The sequence below is a fragment of the Schistocerca gregaria genome, chromosome 2 (genome assembly GCF_023897955.1).
Source record: "Schistocerca gregaria isolate iqSchGreg1 chromosome 2, iqSchGreg1.2, whole genome shotgun sequence".
Classification (NCBI taxonomy): domain Eukaryota; kingdom Metazoa; phylum Arthropoda; class Insecta; order Orthoptera; family Acrididae; genus Schistocerca; species Schistocerca gregaria.
The window spans coordinates 400,559,618-400,586,180 of NC_064921.1; the positions used below are offsets into that span (position 1 = coordinate 400,559,618).

At 47.0% G+C, this 26,563-nt stretch overlaps 1 protein-coding gene across 1 annotated transcript in view; it reads left to right on the forward strand.

Moving 5' to 3' along the window:
- LOC126322551 (uncharacterized) overlaps positions 1-26,563 on the forward strand; it is a 102,107-nt gene that overhangs the window by 12,620 nt on the left and 62,924 nt on the right. The window contains exon 2 of the mRNA XM_049994416.1: positions 16,276-16,534. Coding sequence (XP_049850373.1) covers positions 16,316-16,534 — 219 coding nt within the window. The 5' untranslated portion in view covers positions 16,276-16,315. The remainder of the gene's footprint in view (positions 1-16,275; positions 16,535-26,563) is intronic.

Below are 26,563 nucleotides of genomic sequence, written 5' to 3' on the forward strand. Positions count from 1 at the left end.
TGCTCTGGTTTTGCTGCAATAGAAACTCAATGACACATCTCTGCTTGGAACACGCCTTCGTCACGAACGCCATTTTAAGGCTGCGTGTAGTACGCCACGTATCGGAACTTCATGAAACTATAGTGGCTGAAGCAGAATACCGTACAATCTCCCAAAAGATATTCCGCACTTTTCCAACCGAAAGTGGCCGAGAAAAAGGATGTATTGCCTTTCTTATTGAACGCCCCTCTTAAATCCGCCATTATTATGATAACTAATCGGAAAACAATTAAAATTAGCCTATAAGTTGAGAATGGTTTGATTTATAACTGAGTAAGGGCAATTTTTCAATTAAATACACTCTAATACAAAAATGACGCACCACGAAGAAATTATCCGAATGGGACGGAAATCGGTAAATGTGATGTACCTTCATGCTCAAAAGTATTCGAACGACCTGAATTGCATTTCGCCTGATTCGCATGCAACCCGCATAACGCAGCTGTCTAGCAGGTCCTCTAATCGCTCCTCGGTACAGTCGTTTGACTATTGAAACTGGTTCCAACAAGGCATCACTAGAAAACACTGCTCTGTATCGCAATAACTCAAGATGTAAAGTAATACCACGATCCTACAAATACACTCCTGGAAATTGAAATAAGAACACCGTGAATTCATTGTCCCAGGAAGGGGAAACTTTATTGACACATTCCTGGGGTCAGATACATCACATGATCACACTGACAGAACCACAGGTACATAGACACAGGCAACAGAGCATGCACAATGTCGGCACTAGTACAGTGTATATCCACCTTTCGCAGCAATTCAGGCTGCAGATTCTCCCATGGAGACGATCGTAGAGATGCTGGATGTAGTCCTGTGGAACGGCTTGCCATGCCATTTCCACCTGGCGCCTCAGTTGGACCAGCGTTCGTGCTGGACGTGCAGACCGCGTGAGACGACGCTTCATCCAGTCCCAAACATGCTCAATGGGTCACAGATCCGGAGATCTTGCTGGCCAGGGTAGTTGACTTACACCTTCTAGAGCACGTTGGGTGGCACGGGATACATGCGGACGTGCATTGTCCTGTTGGAACAGCAAGTTCCCTTGCCGGTCTAGGAATGGTAGAACGATGGGTTCGATGACGGTTTGGATGTACCGTGCACTATTCAGTGTCCCCTCGACGATCACCAGAGGTGTACGGCCAGTGTAGGAGATCGCTCCCCACACCATGATGCCGGGTGTTGGCCCTGTGTGCCTCGGTGGTATGCAGTCCTGATTGTGGCGCTCACCTGCACGGCGCCAAACACGCTTACGAGCATCATTGGCACCAAGGCAGAAGCGACTCTCATCGCTGAAGACGACACGTCTCCATTCGTCCCTCCATTCACGCCTGTCGCGACACCACTGGAGGCGGGCTGCACGATGTTGGAGCGTGAGCGGAAGACGGCCTAACGGTGTGCGGGACCGTAGCCCAGCTTCATGGAGACGGTTGCGAATGGTCCTCGCCGATACCCCAGGAGCAACAGTGTCCCTAATTTGCTGGGAAGTGGCGGTGCGGTCCCCTACGGCACTGTGTAGGATCCTACGGTCTTGGCGTGCATCCGTGCGTCGCTGCGGTCCGGTCCCAGGTCGACGGGCACGTGCACCTTCCGCCGACCACTGGCGACTACATCGATGTACTGTGGAGACCTCACGCCCCACGTGTTGAGAAATTCGGCGGTACGTCCACCCGGCCTCCCGCATGCCCACTATACGCCCTCGCTCAAAGTCCGTCAACTGCACATACGGTTCACGTCCACGCTGTCGCGGCATGCTACCAGTGTTAAAGACTGCGATGGAGCTCCGTATGCCACGGCAAACTGGCTGACACTGACGGCGGCGGTGCACAAATGCTGCGCAGCTAGCGCCATTCGACGACCAACACCGCGGTTGCTGGTGTGTCCGCTGTGCCGTGCGTGTGATCATTGCTTGTACATCCCTCTTGCAGTGTCCGGAGCAAGTATGGTGGGTCTGACACACCGGTGTCAATGTGTTCTTTTTTCCATTTCCAGGAGTGTATCAGGAACACCTTATCACAGATAAGACTGTCCTTAAGGCTTGTAAGCTCACATTTATTACAATAACTAGCATACCTGAAATGTTACCACACTCGTTATTACGTCAGATAGGTAATGCACGTAGTAAGTTTGTCGTATTCATGATTTCCTCTTCAAAGTATTATACCGTACTTATTATTTAACACAAAAGGACATTAAAAATTTAAGTTATTCACGAGCAGCTAGTTGAGAATATGTTTGAACTTTAAATGACACGGCGAACCGTCTCGTTCTGCATATGAACTCAAACCCAAGTCATGCAGACTAAGCAAAGATTTCGTGACTGACGGAAACTAACAGTCATTCTTGACTAGGCACAGCTGGCCGCGGTGAGCGAGCGGTTCTAGGCGCTTCAGTCTGGAACATCGCTGCTGCTACGGTCGCAGATTCGAATCCTGTCTCGGGCATGGATGTTTGTGATGTCCTTAAGCTAGTTAGGTTTAAGTAGTTCTAAGTTCTAGGGGACTGATGACCTCAGATGTTAAGTTCCATAGTGATCAGAGCCATTTGAACCATTTTTTGACTAGGCACACAGAGAATGATATACGTCGATTTTAGACAGTATCAGTTTAGCAAATATCAATTTTAAATTACATAACGGGCCGGCCGAAGTGTCCAAGCGGTTCTAGGCGCTACAGTCTGGAACAGAGCGACCGCTACGGTCGCAGGTTCGAATCCTGCCTCGGGCATGGATGTGTGTGTTGTCCTTAGGTTAGTTAGGTTTAAGTAGCTCTAAGTTCTAGGGGACTGATGACCTCAGAAGTTAAGCCTCATAGTGCTCTGAGCCTTTTGAACCATTACATAACGTAAACATTTTTAACGGATGTGTATTCCTACCCAACATCTATTGTCCCTGTTGACGAACTACGAGATATGTTAAATATTGCTTCTTCACAAGTAACTTACTTGAAATGACGTGAGGTAAAGCTTTGTGTTGGACAGGGATTCGAACCCAGAACCTATTCGAGTTGATATCGAAGCACAATCAACTCGGCAGTACCTAGATGTTTTAATTGAGATGACGAGACAAAACATTAATTTTTTCCTTCCCAGGACTCCAACCCGGCATCTATCGGTGTTATATTCTAGAGACAACGAACGTTAAATATGGGTTTGTTACACCAGCAGCAACATGTGAGCATGTTTGAACTAGAAATAATATGACGAAGAGTTCAGTGCTGACTGGGAAACGAACCCCACACATATCGTTGTTGACTACACACAAAGTGACGTCAGCTACCGAATTTTTCTCCACCAGCACCTCGGAGCATCCTTGAACTTACAGTGATCTCGCAAATAGTTCTGTGTCTCAGTGGGAGTAAAAAAGTCAGCTATCGTTAGTGTCGACAACGAGTGAAAATACATTAAAAATCAAAATTATTAACCACCAGCAGATAGGTATTCTCATGATAGAGCTTGATAATACATAGTGAAAACTTTATTGCCGGGCCAGGATTCGAACCCATTCACGAGCAATGTGTGGAGATGTTGAGGAATCTGCGATAGAATGAGTGTCCTGTGACCCTACGTTGTTTCGTCACTAGTATAAGAAAGGTTACTGGGGATAGAGTTTCTACATGTCGCCACTCCTGACTTGATAGTGGTTCAACCTAACGTCTATTTGGCGGAGAAGGAACATCATATTTAATGTGAATTTCGTACCACAATGCCAATATACCTTCTTCACTTGGCGTAGCCAGAAGAGAATAGAATCTGTCTCTCCCTATCAAAATTCATCTGCAGAAGTTGGAATCGAACCCCGACCACAAATATATCAACGTATCATCGAGCCAACAGACCACCAAATCCTCAATTTCTATCATAACGCTGTTGCGCCACACTGGACGAGAATTCTGAAACACAGGCTCCCTGTAGTGGTTCGCGGCATGTTCAGTACATTCATTTACTTGGTTGACCGAATCTCCATGAAATAGCTGCCTCGACTACCCAGTGCATACAGTCGAATCTATTTTGTAATCAGCGAAATAAAATCACGTGACTGCCACTTACACAGAACTGCCAACACTGTAGGATGCAGAAATTTAAAGAGGAAGTGTTCCTTTCCACTTGAGCTACTGTATTTCGCTATTTGATGGTTGAAATACTCGGGCAGTGCAAAAGAAAAGCTGTAACTGTCTGTCTCTTAGAAGTCTAGATCCGGCCATATGCATTATCTCACAGCACTGTGGCATGCAGAAGTTCCGGAGGAATTATTCTTGACTTCTGAAGATGCTGTAGCTACGTGTTAGCTAGTAGCGTAACGGTAAGCATCGTGCACTGTAGATAAGACGTTGAGTTGAAGTATATTCACTGTTACATTTGTTAAACGCAATTCTGCTGTCTGCTGAAGTTATCAATCTAATGCCACCATAGAATATCTGCAGTCACGGGCCATTCAGAGCGCATCTTCCTCGGCAGTTTGCACTAGAAATTCCCGTCTGACGTCAGCAAGCGATAGGGAAAACAGAGAATTGTTTAGACACTTCGGAATTTCCAGAAGCCTAATCAATATGACGGCAACTCCGCGAGGCCTCTCCTCCCACCACAGTACCCAGAAATTCCAAGGCTTGTGGTTTCTCACCAGAAATTGTCGGTTGGCAGCCAGCACTTGAGACTATTGCCTTCAGCCCTCTACAGGGACAAACTGTGCTAGATACCGTGAACACCGTCTTAGTTTGACTGACAGAGGAGTTCTCTGAGCCTTCTCATGTGGCTCCTTGACAAGCACAAGCCGGAAAAAAGCCTCTGAATGCTGTGTGGTCTCCCGTGTCACTCTCAGAGTTGTGTGCGAACTGAATAGTTGTCATGCATTCTTAGAATGGAACTACAAGCCTGAACCATCAATCACTGCCGCTTTATAAAATACATTTCCCAGCATTAAATAACGTCATGAGCATTTTAGCCTGATGAAATAAAGTGTTTTACGTATCGCCAGTGGTGACAAGGGGCAGGTGAATTTGGTATATAAATGGAAGGAGGTAAGCCAGATGGCTTGTAACCTTTCTTAAGCGACACATCACCGTTTAATTTTGAGCGAGATTTGTTCTACTGGAGCATGATAGTGGGGCAACTCTAAGCATAATTTCTAGAAACTGTCGCCTAACAAGACTGGTTGTGGCACTCATAGAAAACACTGAAATGTGTAGCATGGAATTCTATAACAGGGAAGAAAACAGAATACACATTTGCATGTTCAACCACAGGATAGTTCTCTCAGTCACACAGTTTGAATAAATACAAACTGGTAATGCTGATTACACACAACAATGACCAACATAGCAAGATATGGATATCCTGCAGGTACAATTAGTAGTTGCTTAGAGTTACAATTTGGTACAAAGTTATCAGCTAGGACTCTGCGGCGTTGTATGGTTACTGTTTTGCTAATATGTGTGTACTTGTGTACTAAAGAAGGTGTCAGATGACCCATTCATACACTACTTTACAATCTGTGTTATTCTTGCTTAATTAAGTTATAATTTCTGCCGCTTTCAAGTAGCAGAATGACCGAAGAATGTTACGAAAAGATTTAGGATGTGATGCAATTTCCAACATGGACGATTAAGTTTTGTACATACAAGTGACGCTATGCAAATTATAGAGCATGTGACAGTCAAATATTGTGCGTATGATTATGATGTATACTGATGTGCACATTATATCATTTAGGTAAATGAGGTATTATTAACCTAACACTGTAAATACATCTAAGATTATACATCAAAAACATAAAGGGAACAGCACCGTACTAAAAGAAGTTATTGATTGACCCTGTGGATAAATACATCTAAGATAATAGTACATCGAAAACATACATGGAACAGCACATACTAAAACGAGTTATTGGTTTACCCTGTGGGTATGAAATGGTTTCGCTGTATTGATCCTGCCAATGGTTTGATTTGGCAATATTCTTGTTGTAGACATGGGCATTTTCATGTTCTAATGTGATATAGTTATGAATAAGATATGGAAAACGATTTTAATACTATTGATAAAAGGGGACTTTGTACAGTGGTGCAGAGTCTGCTCTAAGGAATGTGTTAGAAGTATTAATGAGCACTGTGACTTTTGCGGGTGTATCAAGGAGATTAAGGTGTGTGCCACTGTCACATAATCACACAACTGGGTATAGGAGGCATAGTTCACTAGCAATAAGTCGGTGTGTCTTCCCACAGTGTGTGGTGAGTCAGAAGGCAGTGCATTGGCGTGTGTGGCGTTGGAGTGAGGCTCATAGCCTCCATTAGCTACTGCATTACGTGCGAAGGTAGGACAGCGGTGGGCACATCCTAGGCCAGCTCTATCGCGGACAGCAGTAGCAAGTGTGCAACTGCGTCCATCAGTCGTGGCAGCCGGCACGGACATCAGGATTGTCGTCTGGTCACTGTCTTCTCGGAGCGTGGAGTCTCGCCCAGGTCGGCCACAGCTATGGGGTTAACTCGCCTGTGCTGACAGAGAATTGCTGAGAGCACATGTGCAGGTCCAATAGGATATGAATTAGAATCTATCTAGCGCACCGTCACTGAAAGTATTCTATGCACGTGCGACCTCATAGAGACAGAATGTGTGGAATCATCAAAAGCACAGAGCTGCAGTACAACAACCTGGCTAGTTTGATGCTCCCTGAGGTAGAAAGAAATTGTCATTCCAGTGTCATTTACCAGTTCCTGTGATCGAATCGCACTTTCCTTGCCGGCACGCAGCAGGACCGAGAGGCCTGAAACAGTCGGCTGGCGTTGTCGGTGCCCATTGGTCAGCAAGTTCTGTTTTTTGAAGATGAGGGCGACCAGTGGTTTGATGGGCTCCGTGACTCGTGTCTGGCGGCACCCACCAGCGTCGGTAGACGTTGGCCCTCCGATCCATCACTATGTCCGCCCGCTGCTCTGTGTTCGGGGCGGATCAGTGTACGTCACCCCTGTCAGCACAGGACGCCCCGTCGTCTGGCTGAATCTGCACAAACTCATCTGGCCGCATCTGCACAGTACTGAAGCTATGCGTTAGGATACGACAAGATTGTACAACACTTTACGTGACGAGCTACAAGAGAAATAATAGAACTACCAAAACGGTAGAACTTATCCTAAAGCTACGTAACCACACTACTGTGGAGGAACCTATATAGAATATATCTTAAAAAATATCCTTAATGAATTTCTTAACTTAAGCTGTTGTGCAAAAAGATGCACTGTTCCTGGTATTAAAGCGGATGTAATTATGTGCGTCTCGTTTCACTTCGTAGGCCGCGTCTCCTCGCTTACAATACTGCAAATAAATAAATAAATTCAAGTGGCTCTGAGCACTATGGGACTTAACTTCTGAGATCATCAGTCCCCTAAAACGTAGATCTACTTAAACCTAACTAACCTAAGGACATCACACACATCCATGCCCGAGGCAGGATTCGAACCTCCGACCGTAGAATACTGCAAACTTTGTCCACCTGCAATAGGGATAAAAATCATTTCTATTATACGTGAGATGTGCCTGGGCTCCCTGGCACTACATTACACAAAACAAAATTGAATCTCTAGTCTCTAGATACGGTGCCATGAAACGGTGGCGTGGATTCGTCCCAAATGAGAACTGAACGTCCTGAGACTGCGCTAAAGGCGCTGTTGTCCACAACAAACGACAAAAAAAAGAAAAAATTACCAAACGAAAATGTACTATGTTTGAAACTTCCTATTCGCTGTGGAGAGAAAGACCATAAGTATTAGCTACAGGAGTCAGATGGTTCACTCCTCTGTCACAGCCAACTGAATGATATATGTTTTACAGTAGTGGTAATACCACAGGAAAGATAACGAACACGACAGACGACATGTCTTCTCTCCTCCACCATTATTTATAGCCAAGACAGATGTTCCTTTCCGGCACGTTCTAACCAGGAGGCACATTACTTGGGCCCCCGCATTTTACTAGTCACTACAGCATAAGTTCTGTTTATACAAGTTGTAAACACATATGAATATTCAAGTAATATAAGCTGTATAATACAATTTGGAAGGAAAAGTACCAAAAATTACCAACTCTACGTTGAGTATTCGTACGATCTAATACTATACTACTCATTGAAAGGTTTCAGGTGCGGAATGCCCACAGTCTTCAGCATCTCCAATTCATACGCCTTCGGATGCGCACTCTCCTGATACATAACGGATCACTGTATGCCAGTAAAATCTATGGCATACTTACTTTTGTTTATTGGAGAGGTAGAAAGATTGCAGGAGGTCTTTCTGCTCCACCTGATACTGCCCAATTCTTGCCCCTTTGTTGGCACATCCTTTTCTTTTGAGGGCTGCTTCAAGGATTCCGCGCAACGCTCGGTCCACTGACGTGCTCTGAGTAGACAATTCACAGTCTCTCTGTTTATCCGGTGGACGTTGGTTCTAGAGCAGCATGATGGGAGACGACAATGTTGTGCAATATGGCGACTCGTTCATCACACACTGGAAGTCCTTTAGAAAGATGTCCCAAGTCTTTTGCTGTTTCGCAAAGTAGAGCTGTCTAAGTTACCTGGTTCCTTCATGGTCTCTCCCGCGCAATGGGCTGATATAAGACTGCTTTGATCTTTCGGAGTCTCAAGGTCTCCTTCCACTTCTTGGATCTGAACTATGAGCCACTGTCAGATATCAACTTGTCGACGTGACCGACCGGCGGGACGAAATCTTTGCGTAACCCTTTGGAGACTGTGTGTTCTGTTGCCATTCGTACTGATGTCAGTATCACAAACTTGGACGTCAATTCCATCACCACCATTATGAAGCAGAAACCAAGTATAGTTCTGGGAAGAGGTCCCATTAGATCTGTATCCCTGATCTGTCGCAATTAGACGGGCACGGTTGGATAACCTGTAGCCTGTGTCGAAGGTTTGGCCTCTTGACAATCCTTGAATACGGGAAATGCATTCCTGATGCGCCTTCCATATTTTTAAAGCAACACAAGATCTTCAGTTTGAGAAAGAATTTACATAGACCTAAAGGCGCATAGCAGTGGTGTGTGCTAAGTTATCTTGTTTATTAGAGCGTCTGGAATACACACCATACACATTGAGTCCACCACCCTCCTGCGGTAAAACAGAATGCCCTTTCTCAGAAGGTAGAACTGTCTTTTGTCAGCGTTCCTCCCGTCTTTCCACATACTTTTTAAACATGCGAGAACCCGATCTTTATGCTGTCCTCTTGCAATGTCATCCATAGCGTAATTTCGTTTTCAAAAGCAACCTTAGGAACATAGAAGAGACTGAAGTGGTTTTCTTCCAAATCATCGCCAATGTTACCGACAAGACCTGTCAGTGAACTCGACAGTGCATCCGCAGTGATGTTGGTCTCTCCTGACACATACATAATCATGAAGCCTAACTCCTGCAGAGCTAACACCCTCTGATAAACCGTTCCCTGCTCAGCTTGGAGGCCAAGAGAAAATCCATCCTTTATGACTGGTGTAGACATATGTCCTCTGACCGTACAGGAAGTACCGAAACTTCTTAAAGCCGCAGAAGGGGGCCAGAGCGCCCAATTTAGTGTTCGAGTAGTTTCTTCCGCTCTTGGTTAGAACTAGACTACCGAGTGCTATGGGTCTGCGAACCTGTTCGCCTTTCTCCTCGATCTCCTGTAAAATCAAAACTCCTATGCCTGCTCTGGAGCTGCCACTTGTCATATGGAACTCTTGTGAGAGATCAGGCTGTGACACTATAGGTGCTTTTAGTAACGCATCTTTCAAAGACAAGAACTCGCTCTCTGCAGCGCTATCCCATTCCCTGAGTGTCTTTCTGCTGACAGGTTGGCAGAGGCGAGGAATTCACAGCGATTTAAGCATTACTAGATTCTTAAAGAAGTTGATGAGATCGAGAAAACCTCTTAATTGCTTTCATGTCGTCGGTGTCGGAAATGCGGCTATAGATGCTACATTGTCTGGACACGGAGCAGTTCCTTCATCAGAGACGATGTGGCCGAGAAATTCTACTTCGGATATGCCAAATTGTGAGTTGTCCAAGTTGATAGTGACTCCATGGGCCCTTACAGTGGAAAGTAGTTCATTTAGGATTTTGTTACGTTCCCCCCACGTGCTTCCAGCGACCAAAATGTAGTCAAAGTTACTAGTAATTCTCTCGTTCAGTGTGAGTAAGGATCCCATGTCCTCGTATGAATGCGTCCGAGTAAATGCTCACGCCAAAGGGCAAACGCTTGACTTGACAGCAGCGCCCGAGAACAAGAAATACTGTGTACGGTCTAGAAGCAGGATGCAACTGAACCTTCCAGAAACTGAGGTCAGTGGAAGAGAATACTTTGACCCCATTAAATTTCTGTAGTAAATCTTAAAATTTCACTGGGTGATCTGCCATTGACTCCATGATCGTGCTGATTTGTTGCGAATCAGGTACAAATCGTACTGACCCGTCTTTCTTTTCAACAACCCGTGAGGGTGGGGGGGGGGGGGGGCTGTTATATGTAGACATAGCCTGTTCAATCATTCCGTCGTTGAGCAACCGTTAGGTTTCGAGTACTACTTTCCTCTTATACACTAGTAGTATCGAATATATCGAAACTAAAAATTTGATTTTCAATGAATATTATAAATTCTTAATGGTTCAAAAATGGCTCTGAGCACTATGGGACTCAACTGCTGTGGTCATCAGTCCCCTAGAACTTAGAACTACTTAAACCTAACTAACCTAAGGACATCACACACATCCATGCCCGAGGCTGGATTCGAACCTGCGACCGTAGCAGTCGCACGGTTCCGGACTGCGCGCCTAGAATCACGAGACCACCGCGGCCGGCTAAATTCTTAATGACCGCAACTTTCCTTTCCAATATTGCTATGTTGGAGTTTGGGCACTGAGGCGATCATCCCGCCGACGCACCAGGTTGAAGTTACCTGTTTGGTTACACACCGTGTCCTGCTGCGTGAAGAAGTCCGTAACTGCCTGCTGCACATCCTCGTCCGACAGGAATCGTTGGCCCATCCTTTTTTGAAGGACCGAAGGGGTGATAACTGCACGAAGAGAGATCAGGACTACAGGGAGGATGCGGGAGCGTCTCCCACTTGGCGTAACTTCTGCATTACGACATTTGCGGTACGGGGTCGAGCCGCGAGCGACACGGATCTTGGCACAAATGCAACAACGGTGGTTTTCGACAGCCATGCTGCCCCACATACTGTCTTCATTTTCCGACGGACGTCCACCGGTGTTCGTCGTCCGGCCACCAAGAACATAATAACAGCACGTTTGAACGCATTTTGTAATAACGCCGCCGTAGTTCACGTTTCCTCGTTTACCGTACGCATGTCGGAAAGGCCCGAATGCCACACTAACTCTTGCCTATATGTCGGTGCTTATATACTCGCATCTGAGTGGCGCTACGCTGCGTATACGCTGCAGCAACGCCCTCAAACGGAATTTTTTTGATCACCTCTTTCGCCCTTTATATAATTTTTCTTAGGTTTGAACAGCTGATAGTGAATGACGCTAATCTTGACCCATTCATCACAAATATTGAAATAAATCGTAAACTAAGCGTCACAGTAAAAAGAAAAAAAAATGGCAGCACGCAAACGCTGGCGAAATTCTTGTCCGATGTGATGCATAAGACTTGTGGTAGTGATACATCCAATTAGGTTTTATTTGTTGAAAAATCCGCGCATCTGCGGAGAGACATTATACAAGATTTAACTATAAAAGGCGTCCGCTGTGACCGAGCGGTTCTAGGCGCTTCAGACGGAACCGCGTTGCTGCTACAGTCGCAGGTTCGAATCCTGCCTCGGGCATGGATGTGTGCGATGTCCTTAGGTTAGTTAGGTTTAAGTAGTTCTAAGTCTAGGGGACTGATGACCTCAGATGTTAAGTTCCATAGTGCTTAGAGCCATTTGAACCATTTTTTTACGATAAAAAGTTACGAAATTAGGATATTACAACATATCTAAGTTATCAGCGCGTGCGTGAGAGTTATTTAATGTATTTTATGTCTAGTTTTAGCAGTAATATCTACAAATAAATGTATTTTTGTGAGCTTTTCAGCAACATATTGATAACTGTTAATGAGCTGTCGTCGATGGAAGACCTATGCAGACATGGAGCGCGTCAGTTGCGCGTCTAGGAGAGAGTAAAAACGTTCGTGTGATAGGTCTAGCGACTGCTGAAATTTCGGTTTGACTTTATTGTTGACTAGGAAAAGTTGTCTACAGTCAGTTTGGTGGACTTTGAACAGGAGTGAAGTTTGAGGAGTTGTAAAGTTTCTGCACACTTTTGCGAACTTGAAAAGTATTTCGCAGTGGATTTTTCGAACTGAACAGCAGGATCTAGTAAATTCTTCAAGTTCACTTATCAATCTGTTATTGCACTCACAGTATTTGCACAAGTGTGGAATAAACTTTTATATTTTTATAAACAATATTGACACTGTCCAAAATGAATTTCCACTCTGCAGCAGACTGTGCGTTGATCTGGAACGCACTTGCAGATTAAAACTGTGTGCTAGACCGCGGCTCGAAACTGGAATCGTTGCTGTTCGCGCACGTTGCTCTACCGACTGAGTTATTCAGGCACGATCCATAACCCACCATCACAGTTGTGAAGGGTGTTTAAAAAGAAAGAACAGATTTCAGTTGTCTATTATAGACAAACTGCGAAACATAGAAACACACTGTGCATAGCACATACACTATACCATGCATTCAACATAAGCAACACGTATTGCTCGAAAAACATCGGAGCGGTAGTCCGTTTCATTTCACACTCTAATCAACAGGTCCCTGTTCATTGAACCGACAGCTTCAACAACGCGATTTATCAGATCTTGAAAAGTCGACTCTTTAGGTGAGATAACGGCTCTCTCTTTTATGTACCCCTGCAGAAAAAAAGTCCCATGGTGTGAGGTCTGGTAACCTAGTAGGCCGAGAACAATGATCACGATCTTGTTATCCAACTCTTCCAATCCAACATTGTGGGACGGTGCTAAAATAACGCCGCATCTCGAGGTGGAAATGAGGTGGGGGCGCCGTCATGCATAAAAATGAAATGATTGAAATCTTCATGAAGTTGAAGAAAAGAGTAATTTTGCAGCATGTCCAGGTATGACATTCCTGTCGCAGTTTCCTGCACAAAAAGAAAGGTCCATAAACTCTGTGAACAGAAATGACACAGTTTCATGTTCGATGACGACGCCAGGATTTTGTCACTCCCAGATTCTCTCATTATGATGGTTTACTTTAGCCGATAGATGAAACGTCGATTCGTTTGAAAAGATGAGTCATTGAGAAAAAGTGACTTCTGCCGTACCCTGGAGAAGTGAAACACAAAATTCGTACCTTGTGCAACGGTCGCTGGGACGTAAATTGCTGCAGTAACAGGAACGTGAAAGGCTTCACACGAAGGCGAGGTTTCTGAACACGTCACAAAGTTTTTGAGTGGGTTGAAGTTCCGGGCCCGCCCGTCTTGGGGCTTCTGAGGGCTCCGACTGAACGCATTTCAGACAAAGTGCGCACAGGATGCGATGGCCGATGCGCAGTGACCAGTTCTCGTCCAAAGCGCTGGGCGAGTTCATTCGTTTGTTCAGAAGGGGAGGCCGACAGTATTTGCCTCCTTTCGGCCGGTCGGCGAAGACAGAATCGAAGGGCACGCCGAGAAACTATTCGGTAAGAAAATTTAATTTTTGCTTTGTTTGTAGCTTTATATGTTATATTGAAGGTGATGTGCCCATCATTTCGTTAATGGTCATAGTTATTATGATATTTTCATGGAAGCAAGATACTGCCCGAAGTTCGGAAAGGTTTGCAATGGAAAATAGGAGTAACTATGATTCTGCATTTGGTGCATATTACATAATATGAGGCTGCATATGTAATTTAGCCAACATATTAAATTTTTCTTTAGACGTGGGTAGAGATGTCTATCTGTCACCATTCTCGAGAAAATTGATCTGATGTAGTACACTCATTTGCGATCGCGCGCGCCAGCGATAAAGCCAGAGTGAAACATCTACAACATTCCTCATATCTCATAAATGGTTTGAGATATTGAAATGAGATTTTGGCAAATGATCGCACATAAAGAGGAAAGTGTTTTGCCTTACGGTTATCATGTAAATCTTCATTATCTACCGTTTTATTCCACTAAGACTTTATCAATGAAAAGGGCCATCGATAACTGGTGAAACGAGAAATGTTATAGGTTTTGGACCAAAATAACTGAAAATATTATACTTTATTTTTGTAAAAAAGGAAGGTTTTTTGACTTAAGCTAGTGACCTTACTTTTCCTTTGCTTCTTACTTAATAAACACTGTTTCAGAATTCTTTCGCAATTGTATCTGCACAACGTGTTAGCGAGGAGCCATGGTGTAAACTCCGCTGTGTTTTGGCGAAAGAAGCAAATTGTAACATGGCGAGACTAGAAGTGTATAGGTTTTACTCCAAATTTGCCACCCATGCCGCTTCTGTGGAAGATACAAATGGTTAACGAGCCAAGCGAAAAGAAATCGCTGCTTTTGTTGCATTTTCAAAGAAGAGTTGACAGATCTTTTTGAATGGTCACCACGCAAGTGTGGACGTGGAGGGGCTGCGCTAATATATACGACAAATGTGAGTGTAGGATTCAGTTCTGAACGGCACTTCGCCTCCAGTGCTTGGCATTTCCCCTACAGTACCTACCCATAACGCTCACCGTTCCCCTTCTACCCTCTCCTCCCCCCCCCCCCCCCCCCCACACGCCCCGCCGATTGGGCATCTACCAGCCATATTGTTCTGCGCGGATTCTGCGTTCGATATTTTATCGGACGTGCCTACCCGACCAGCACTCTTCTCTTTGCACATGTAACTAACTTCTAAATATGTTGTATACCAGTCTTTAATCTGCTTCTGCAGAGACGGCTTGTTGCTGAATCGACGGTGGAATGCGCGTCACACTTGAACAACAGACTGACTTCTCGCAAATTCGAAGACACAAATGCATTTTCTTTTGGTGTAGGCGCCATATTACTGCAAAGAAACAACAATACAGTTGTGTCAGAACTTTGAACCTTCCTGTTCAGTGAAGTCCGCAACAATTGAAATGCCGGCCGCTGTGGCCGAGCGGTTCTAGGTGCTCCAGTCCGGAACCGCGATGCTGCTACGGCCACTGGTTCGAATCTTGCCTCGGGCATGGATGTGTGTGATGTCCTTAGGTTAGTTAGGTTTAAGTTGTTCTATGTCTAGGAGACTGATGACATTAGATTTTAAGTCCCATACTGCTTGGAGCCATTTGAAGTTGAACAGTTGAAATCTGTTGTTTGTTTCTGAATCACCCTGTACTTCCACCAGCACTTCTCTCACACTTTCCAGACTTTAAGAGATGTTCTCCTGCATAGTTTGCGGGACTGTCACTCGAGGCAAAAGCTTCAGTGAAGTTTGGAAAGTAGGAAGGAGGTACTGGTGGAAGTGCTCGCATAGCTCAGTCAGTAGAACATTTGACCGTGGAAGGCAAAGAAAGGTTCTGGTTTCGATCCTCAGTTCAGCATTGTTATAGTCTGCCACTGTGTTAAGGACGTTTTTATTTTGCCAACCATATTCTGCAGTTCAGTCAGTTATCAGGAAGTTAGCAGACAATGCGACGTGTGCGTAATCATTCCGTAGGCACCAGTGTAGGCTCGAACTTTAAAGTCGGTCACACAATAACGCCGTGGCGCAGTTGTCCACTGCAGTGAGCAGCTGTTAACCTCACTTCTTTGGCATTTTTAACCAGTCCTGAAGTCGACACCCTCGGGTGAGTGGTCAGTGCGTCTGATTGCAATGCATCGGGTCCAGTTCGATTACCGGCTTGGTTGAAGATCTTCGCTGCTCGGAGTCTGGGTGTTGCGTTGTCCTCATCATCGTTTCATCAACATCGACACTTAAGTCTCCCAGTGTGACATCAACTGAAAAGACTTCCAACTCGGTGGCCGAACTTCACCTCCTGGCTGTCAATGCCACACAAACATTTCATTTCATTTCAGTCAGTCCCGAAGCTGCAAATGCAGTCATGACACAGCACCTGTGGGGAGTGTCTCGTGGACTGTGTGAATTTACAGACGTCGGACTGATTAAAAACACCAAAGTAGCGACATTAACAACTTCTCACTGCTGTGGATAACTGCACCACCGTCTTTCACTCTTTTTACACCCGACGCTGTGTATAGGGGAAGACACGGTCGCACGTAGGCGTGGCTGGTTGTGGCAGGAGCGAGGCGAGGCGCGGCGCGGCGCGAGGAGCGGCGGCGATGAGCGAGACGTGGGGCGAGCCGGATGACGACTGGGGCTCGGCCAGCGCGGCGACGCCGCTGCTGGCGGCGCTGTCGCTGTGGTGCTGCGCCGGCGTGCTGGCCGCGCTCACCTGCTCGCCGCTGCGGCGCGCGCCCTGGCGGCCGCTGCTGCTGCTCTGGGCCGCCGCAGAGATGCTGTTGCAGCTGCAGGTGCTCGCCGGCTGGATCACGCTCAAGGTCAGCACTACAAACTCGCCGCCTGGTCCTCTTACATCGTCTCCAAACACGCCAGTCTCCGTCACTGCCCATTTAACTCAAAACTCGTCATTTTAGACTGTTTCAAGATAAAGACATTTAAAATTGAGCAAGTCTGGCTCTTATGTAAACAGTTATTCTGCTTGACATTGATTCAGGGAGTTGTATGATGTCCTCCTCCCGGTTATCGTGCCAAATTCTGTCCAACTGGCGCTTTTGATAATCCCGAGATGTTTGGAGGGACTACCCATAAAGCTCCAAATGTTCTATATGGAGGAAAGATCCTGCGACCTTGTTGGATTAGATTAGATTAGATTAATACTTTTTCCATAGATCATGAATACGACACTTCGTAATGATGTGGAACGTGTCAGGTTAATAAAAGATGTCTGTACAATAAATTACATTACACAAAATATTGCAGGACACTAAGTTTTTTTTTTTTTACTTAGTTTATGTCTAAAAATTCAGCCAATCAGTAAAAGGAGTTGTCATCTAGAAATTCTTTTAATTTATTTTTAAATGTTAGTTGGCTATCTGTCAGGCTTTTGATACTGTTTGGTAGGTGCCCAAAGACTTTTGTGGCAGCATAATTTACCCCTTTCTGTGCCAAAGTCAGATTTAACCCTGCATAGTGAAGATCATCCTTTCTCCTGGTGTTATAGGTATGCAAACTGCTATTACTTTTGAATTGGGTTGGATTATTATCAACAAATTTCATAAGGGAATATATATACTGTGAGGTTACTGTGAGGATCCCTAGATCCTTAAATAGATGTCTGCAGGATGACCGTGGGTGGGCTCCAGCAATTATTCTGATAATTGGCCAAGGTAGAGTTCGGCAAGCATGAAGACAAGCAGTAAAAACGGTCGCCATCTCGTCACGTGCAGGCTGGCTTTATTTTCATGGAATGTAAGACCAGCATAGAAGGTAGAATATCGTCTACGTAGTGATGTGCTGCAGAAGACAACCAAAAGTTTCTGCTATGAAAAGAAATGATACCCCAACCATCACTTTAGGTTGTCGTGCTGTATGACAAGCGACAATCGGGTCGGTATCCCACTGCTGTCCAGGGGTCTCTACTGGCCACTGTGTCCGAGCGGTTCTAGGCGCTTCAGTCCGGAACCGCGCTGTTGCTGCGGTCGCAGGTTCGAATCCTGCCTCGGGCATGATGTGCGTGATGTCCTTAGGCTAGTTAGGTTTAAGTAGTTCTAAGTCTAGGGGACTAATGACCTCGGATATTAAGTCCTATAGTGCTTAGAGCCATTTGAACCATTCCAGGGGTCTCCAGACACATCTTCACTGGTCATCGAGGCTCAGTTCGAGGGGGACTGAAGACAATTTTACTCCATCGAATGAGTTTAAGGGCCGAATACGTGTTTGGAGACGCCCCAGACAGCGGTGTGATACCAACTCACCATACGACCCGACAACCAGGAGTGCCATTTCTTTTCATAGCAGGACCACTTTGTTTGTCATCTGTGGCTTCCTTACAGCAAAGCGGTATGTCGACGATATTCTACACCCCGTTCTATGGCCCTTCATGGCAACCCATCCTGGATTACATTTCACCAAGATAATTCCAGCCCACACATAGCGAAAATTTCTACTTCTTGTCTCCGTGCTACCCAAACTTTTCCCTGACCACCATGGTCACTGGATCTCTGCCCAAATGAAAAACTTAATAAAAAGCATTATGGGCCGGGCCCTCCAACCATCTCGGGATTTTGACGATCGGGCAAAATCTGGCATGATACCCCTCAAGAGGACACTCAACTCCTGTATGAATCAGTGCTAACCCAAATAACTGCTTGCATAAGGGCCAGAGGCGGACAAATGTATTATTGACTTGCTCAATGTGTGAAGCTCTTTCTCTTCAATCTATCATCCAATTTAATTGAAACTGAAAACAATTTTTTCTGTACATGTACGTCACATCTACCGATTTCCACCCCATCTAGATAATTCCTTCATGGCGCATCTTTTTCCGTGTCTTAGAATGTATGTGCATGTGGGTATTATTACTTACATATGTACTTCTGTGTGTGTGTGTGTGTGTGTGTGTGTGTGTGAATTTATTTTAATATTTAATCTCTATTCAGAGAATGTTAATTGCATTGACATTCACACACATTCGAGTGTGTGATTGCAGTGCTAGAAAACAACACACAAGAATGATGTGTACACTGATGAGCCAGAACACTATGATCACCTACGTACGAGGGCTATCCACAAAGTACATTACGTTTCGGAATTAAAAATAAATAAAGTATTGGAATTTTTTAAAATTATATACAGATGAAAGCCACACTTAAATACTACTTTTCTACATAGTTGCCATTTAGATTAAGGCACTTATCGTAGCGATGGACGAGCTTGGAAATTCCTTCGTCGTAAAATGCGGCCGCCTGCGCCTTCAACCACGTGGTTACCTCTTCTTGAAGCTGTGCGTCGTCATCAAAACGCTGCATAGCCAACCACTTCTTCATTGCTGGGAATAAGTGGAAGTCGCTCGGTGCCAGGTCTGGACTGTACGGCGGATGAGGAAACAATTCCCACTTAAAAGATTCGACAACTTCACGAGTGGCATTTGCCGTGTGGGCCCGGGCGTTGTCGTGACTCAGCAAGATCTTTGAGCCCAACTTTCCCCTGCGCTTGTTTTGTATTGCTCTTCTGAGGTTGTGCAGAGTTTGGCGATACCTTTGAGAGTTTATTGTAGTGCCTCTTTCCAGGAAATCCACAAAAATCGTATTTCTACCGGGTTACTGATTAAACACGTGGTTGAAGGCGCAGGCAGCCGAATTTTACGACGAAGGAATTTCCAAGCTCGTCCGTCACTACGATGAGTGCCTTAATTTAAATGTGCAACTATGTAGAAAAGTAGTATTTAAGTGTGGCTTTCATCTGTATATAATAAAAAAAATCCAATACTTTATTTATTTTTAATTCCAGAACGTAATGTACTTTGTGGACAGCCCTTGTAATAACAGGTGTGTCCACCTTTGCCACGGTTAACAACCGCGACGCATCATGGCATGGAAGCAATGAGAACTTTATAGGTCGTTGGAGGAAATTGGCATCACTCCTGTACACAGGTTCAGATGAGTGAGTTGGGGGGGGGGGGGGGCAGCACATCAAGGGGGGGGGGGGCGAGCAGCACATCAATTGGGGGGGGGGGGGGGCAGCACATCAATTGGAGCTCACCAATGTGTTTGTCGAACCACTCCATCACATTCCTGGTCTCGTGACATGACGCATTATCTTGCTGAAAAACGCCACTGCCATAGGACTACATGATCGTCAGGAACAGGTGTACGGGATCTTCAACCAGTGCAGGATACTCCTTGGCCATCATGGTGACTTGCAAGAGCTTCAGTGGACCCATGGATGCCGACGTGAATGTTCCCCAGAGCATAAAGAGGCCGCTGCCAGCGTCTCTCCATCCTGCAGGGTACAGGAGCTGTTCCCCTGCTACACGACTGATTTGCGCCCTCCCATTGACATGATGCGGCACGTCCAGTGCCGATGGCCTCGTGCCCATTTCAGTCGTAATGGCCAATGTCGAGGTGTTAATATTGGCACATGCATGGGTCGTCGGCTACAGAGGCCCATCGTTAGGAGTGTTCGGTGCACTGTGTGTTCAGACATACCTTTACTCTGTCCAGCATTAAAGCCTGATGTTAGTCCCGCCACAGTTCGCCACCTTCCTGTTTTACCTGTCTGCCCAGTCTTCGATGTCCGACTCTGTAAGAGGGACGGGCGCCCAGTAGCACGACGTCTGGACATAGTTTCACCGTACTTTCACCACGTGTTAAGACACTCATCACAGCACTAGTGGAACAACTGACAGGTTGTGCAGTTTCTGAAACGCTTGTGCCGAGCCTCTGGCCCTTCATAATCTACTCTCAGTCAAACTCTTACAGACCGCGCGCCTTCCCCCTTTTACACATGGACAGCACGCTCACTGATACTAGATGTGCCATGCGTGCGCTTGACTAACAGTCATTCTTCGCCAGGTGACACTGCTATCGCCTGGAAGGGTTTATATCGATAGTTAGTCGGTGGTCACAATGTTCCGGCTAATCAGTGTATTCTCTGAATGTTAATTAATTATTACAAAAAATGGAGCCATTTTCGAAAAAGTTACATAAGTGACTGATAAGCTGTACAGCTCGTTATTACCGCACAAACGCAAGTTACCATGATCAAAATAATACAAAAATAGTTTTTTCTTGCCTGCAAGAACATAAAACTGACGTTTTTCTGGGCCCTGTTTTCCATGATCCAATGAGATGGTCGTTATCAGTGCCAACGAAACATTTAAAGAAAACTGCAGTTGATGTGACATGATTACGGTATTACGATTTTGTTGATCCTCAATGTTGTTTGTACTGTTAACACAAGTTGCAAGCAAGAAGTTGGCTAGCAAGAAGTTGGAAGCACAATACTCGCGGAACGAAGTCTGTTTGTATCAAGCCATGGATCAGCTGTGGACCATAAGTGTGAAAATGCTCCTCACAGAGCACTCCCCACACACTAATCAGCGGCGCTGCCCTTGTACTTGCAACAGCTCAGCCAATTCAGCAGGGATCACCACAGAAACGTACCAGGTTACTGAACTGATATTTTAGTACGTAAAGGGGGATAAAATATAATAGCCACGAAGGATTGGAATGCGGTTTTAGGGAATGGAAAATATGGGCTTGGTACTAGGAATGAGAGAAGAGAAAGACTAATTGAGTTCTGCAATAAATTTTAGTTAGTAAAGGCGAATACTCTGTTCAAGAGTCACAAGAGGAGGAGATATACTCAAAAAAGTCCGGGAGAGACGGGAAGACTTCAGTTAGTTTAAATTATGGTTAGGCAGAGATTCCGAAATCAGATACTAGATTTAAGGCTTACCCTGGAGCAGATACAGACGCAGATCACAATTTAGTAATGATGAAGAGTAAGGTGAAGTTTAAGAGACAAGTCAGGAAGAATTAGTGTGCAAATAAGTGTGATACATACATACTGCGATGATGAGTAGCTCAGTAGGCTGTACAGCTGAAGAGGAATGGAGATCTATAAAGAGGTTAATCGCAGAAGTTGGAAAGGAAACCGTACGTACAAGGCAGACAACTGCGAAGAAACAATGGGTAACAGATGAAATACATACTTCAGCTGATCGACGAAAGAAGAAGACACAGAAATGTTCAGCGAAATTCAGGAATACAGAAATACAAGTCACTTAGGAACGAAGTAAAAAGAAAAAGTAGGGAAGCTAAAACAAAATGGCAGCAGGAAAAATCCGGACGGATTCAGCATACAGAAAAGTCAAAACAACCCTCGGTGACATTAAAAGCAAGGGTAGTAACATTAAGAGTGCAACGGGAGTTCCACTGTTAAATGCAGAGGAGAGATCGGATAGGTGAAAAGGGTACACGGAAGGCCTCTACGAGGAGGAAAAAGTATCTCATGAAGTGACAGAAGAAGGAACAGGAGTCCACAGGAAAAAAGATAGGGGATCCAGTATTAGAATCAGCATTTAAAAGAGTTCTGGAAGACTTAAGTTTAAATAAGGCAGAAGGGATAGGTACAAAACACGTTGGCGTGTAGAATATATCAGACTGGCGATATACCATCAGATTTTCGGAAAAAGATGATACACAATTCCGAAGATAGCAAGAGCCGCCAAGAACGAGAATTACCGCACAATCGGCTTAACAGCTCATGAATCCAAGGTGGTGACAAGAATAATATACAGAAGAATGGAAAAGAGAAGTGAGGAGGTATTATTTGACGACCAGTTTGGATTTAGGAGAGGTAAAGGCACCAGAGAGACAGTTCTCACATTACGTTTGGTAATGCGAGCAACACTGAATAAAATTTCGAAAAACGTTAATAGGATTTGTCGACCTGGAAAAAGCATTCGATAGTGTAAAATGGTACAAGATGTTTGAAATTCTAATAAAAATAAGGGTAAGCTATAGGAAGAGGCGGATAATATGCATTGTGTGCAAGGATCAAGAGGGAACAATAAGACCAGAAGACCAAGAACAAAGTGCTCAGATTAAAAAGTGTGTAAGACAGGGATGTAGTTTTTCTTCCCTACTGTTCAATCTATACATTGAAGAAACAACGAGGGAAATAAAAGAGAGGTTCTGGAGCGATATTAAAATTCATGGTGAAAGGATATCAATGATAAGATTCGCTGAGTACATTGATATCCTCAGGGAAAGTGAAGAAGAAATGAAGGGTGTCTTGAATGGAAGGCACATTCTGACAAGTACTGTTGTATCTAGGATTCCTGCGTACTTGGTTCGCTAGACCAACAATCAAACAACTCATTATAATGAGTTTCATTACAACAAGACAAGTAAAAATACTTAACTTCTGGTCCTAGCGACTGCTATCAACAGTCTGTGAACTGAACTGCAGTGGCTGCTGATCTCTAACTGTGCTACGTAGAGATTGCTAATGATGAGGCTGCGATGCGTCGGCTAACGAAGTAGCTAACGTTGAAACTGCTATCGAAGTGGGCCGCCACCAGTAGGGCGGGCACTTATGTCCTCTTCACCACGGGGCAGCTGCTGTCGACGGGGCCAACCTTGTCGCGCAGTTCACTGCCTTGGTGACTAGTGCTACGAAGTTGATTGAAGTCCTGTCGTAGCAACTCACCGCTGCAGTGCCGATGGCCTCTCCGGCTCCGACCGCTGTCAACACTCACCAGCTGCACCATGGGCAGCATTAGAGGGCTCACGGTCGTCGCGTGGAATGCCTTATCAACGAAACCCACCTGAAGCCTGGGGTCGACGTCAGGGCGGCCAACTACTCCAGCTAACACACCGATCGACTGACAGCGGGTGGTGGGACAGCCGTTTACGTCTGCAATGGCAGTCGTCATCAATTGATACAACTTCCACCACTGGCAACCCTGGAGGCCACTGGTGTCGTCGTTCACACCTCGGCGGGCGCCATCACGTTCGTCGCTGCCTATCGACCACCGTCTCCTCCACTGGACCCTGCTGACATCGATGCTCTGCTCTCCTTGAGGGGGCAGGTGTTCGTCGCCGGGGACTTCAATAATAAACATGTCTCCTGGAACTCCAGGATCACCAATGCCGCTGGCCGCTGCCTACTCCGGGTAGCAGAACGCCACCATGCGCTTGTGGTGGGGCCGTACGACCCGACAGTCTTCCCTGCCCATGACCTCCCGGATATAATCGACATCGCGGTCGTCAAGGGCAACCCTCATCAGGTCACCGCCACGACGAGGACGGCACTGTCTTCTGATCATGTCCCAGTGGTTTTTGATATCGACTTAGACGCTTAGACGCCCTCCAACAGCCCAGGCGAGGCATCTCACTTGCTGGCATCGACTGGGGCAGGTTTCAAGCAGCCGTGACGGACTCACTCGCCGCCGCGCCGCCCCCTGCGGAAGCTGGAGCGGACGCAGCACTTCTGCACTCTGCGGCAACCACGATCGACGCTGCCACTATAGCAACGCCGCCCGGACCTCGCACTCCGTCTGACTACTCCCGCCAGCTGCCGCCGGACATCCTTGCGGCCAGCACTGAGAAGAACCGGGTCTACCGGGAGTGGCAGAGGGCAAGAAATGCCGACACCAAGCGCCTCCTCAACAGGATTCGGCGGGACACCCGGGTCGCCATTGACAACCATCGCAATCGCGACTGGAATAACAAGGTCGCCACCCTCTGTCTTGACGACGGCACGGCCTGGCAGACGACGAAGCGTTTCCTACGCCGCACGCAACGTATCCCTCCGCTGCTGGTCAATGGTCAGGCTGTCTGAGAACCAGCTGCGAAGGCTGATGCCCTCGTAGACGTCTTTGAGGCTGCGTTTACGCCGAGTGAAGACCCGACCGACGCTGTCCACGACGACCTGGTTGCTGACCGGCTCCCACACTACTTGGAAGCATGCGACGACGATGGCGTCATTGAAGAGACGACGGCGGAGGAGGTGTCGTCCATCCTGCGTGCCCTGAACCCCAGGAAAGCTGCGGGCCCAGACGAGGTTTCCAACGCCCTACTCCAGAAGTTGCCGCCGGTGGCTGTCACTCATCTCGCCGACGTCTTTAATGTAATCCTCCGGTCCTGCAGTTGTCCTCAGTCCTGGAAGCATGCATAGATCGTAGCGATTCCGAAGATGGGGAAGGATCTGCGTCAGCCCGCGAACTACAGACCTATTAGTTTACTGTCGGCCGTCTCCAAGGTCTTTGAAAGGGTGTACATCAGGCGGCTGCAGCGCCACGTTTACGAGGAAGGCCTCCTGCCCGAAGAGCAGTTCGGCTTTCGCAGAAGCCACTCGGCAGTTCACCAACTCCTACGGCTAGTGGAAGATGCGTTCGTCACCCTCGAGCAGCGCGAGTTCTTCGGCGAGGTGTTCCTGGACGTGTCGCGTGCTTTCGACAGTGTGTGGCACCGCAGCCTCTTGTTCAAACTTTTTGAACTTGGGGTCCCGACGTTGCACGTCCGTCTCATCCATTCCTATCTTGCCGATAGGACCTTCCATGTGCGGGCCGCGCATGGCTTGTCCTCCGTCCGCCGCATCAACGCCGGTGTGCTACAGGGCTCGGTCTTGGGACCACTCCTGTATTCGTTGTACACTTCTGATGCGCCGAAGATCGACCGTGTGCGGCTCGCCCTGTACGCGGATGACACGGCTCTATATACGAGGAGCCTCAATGCCGTCGTCATGCGCCGCCGTCTGCAGGTCGCCGTTGACACCCTGGCAGCCTGGGCCGTCAAGTGGCGTCTACTTTTCAATGGGGCCAAGACGCAGTTCCTTATCGTTACCAGGCGACTCGTTCCTGCAGGTCTGCAACCGTTCACCGTCGGTGGCAGCCCTGTCCCGTGGCGTCCCACGGCGCATTACCTCGGCGTCACCATCGACCGCCGACTCACGTGGGTTCCGCACATCCGCGAAGTGAAAGCCAAAGTGCGGAACCGGCTCCGCATCCTGTACCCGGTGCTGAACCCCGGCTCCCGACTACCACCGCGGCTGGGCATCACTCTCTACAAGGCGCTGCTCCGCCGTGTACTCCAATACGCCGCCGTCGTCTGGGGGAACGCCGCCGACACGAACCTGAAGAAGCTGGAGACACTGCAGAATCGCATCCTTCGGTTGGCCTTGCACCTGCCTTACGATTTCCCCACCGCTCATCTTCACGACATCGCGGAAATACCTCTGCTCCGTGACCTCTTCCAGGCGGCCGCCCACACCTTTTACGAACGTGCTGGCCGGTCACACAACGCCCAAATCCGGACGCTGGGCCGCAAACTGCCGCGCAGCGTCACCACCCGCTGGCCACACCTGCTCGCTGCACTGCAGAACTGTGCTGAGGAGACACCCAAGAAGACAATCTACATGTGAAGACGCATTACATCGGCATGCATGGGAGGCAAAGCACTAACTGCTGCGAACTCCATCACACATCGGAGGACAAGTTATCTCCGTGCATATCCACGCAAGGCAGCTGCTGTCGCGTTGTCGTCCTGGAGGGAGGTCGGTCAGCATGCGATTGGCTGACCTCTTCACACAGCCTTCTCTTCTCTGTCATTCCCGAGTGGCGTGCCGGCGCTTAGTTTCGCCTCCCCCCTCCCCCCCTCCCCCCACAAAGCGTCAGATCGTCGTCGTATACGGCGTACAACAACGGGTGGGGGGATTCAGGAGCGTGGGCGCTCAGATTGACCAGAGGCTGTGGCTGCAGGGGGCCTCTGACTTCCTGTTGTACCCCACTATCCGGCCATCGCTCTGGTGGAAACATTCCCTGGAAAACGCCCAGTACGGTCCACCTCCTGAGGGCCATACCAAGGTGTAGAAGGCCTCGGCCGGTGCGGCGTGGGCGGGCCCAGCTCCGTCGGTAGGACGAGAGGAGGCGGAGGAGGCGAAGGCTCCATCTCCTTGGGGTCGTTCCGCGGCGTCGTGATGACTCCCTCTGGCGATTGCTGTGGCCGCGCCGTCCTCAGGATCCGTGAACCTGGGGGAAGAGATACAGAAGGATCACC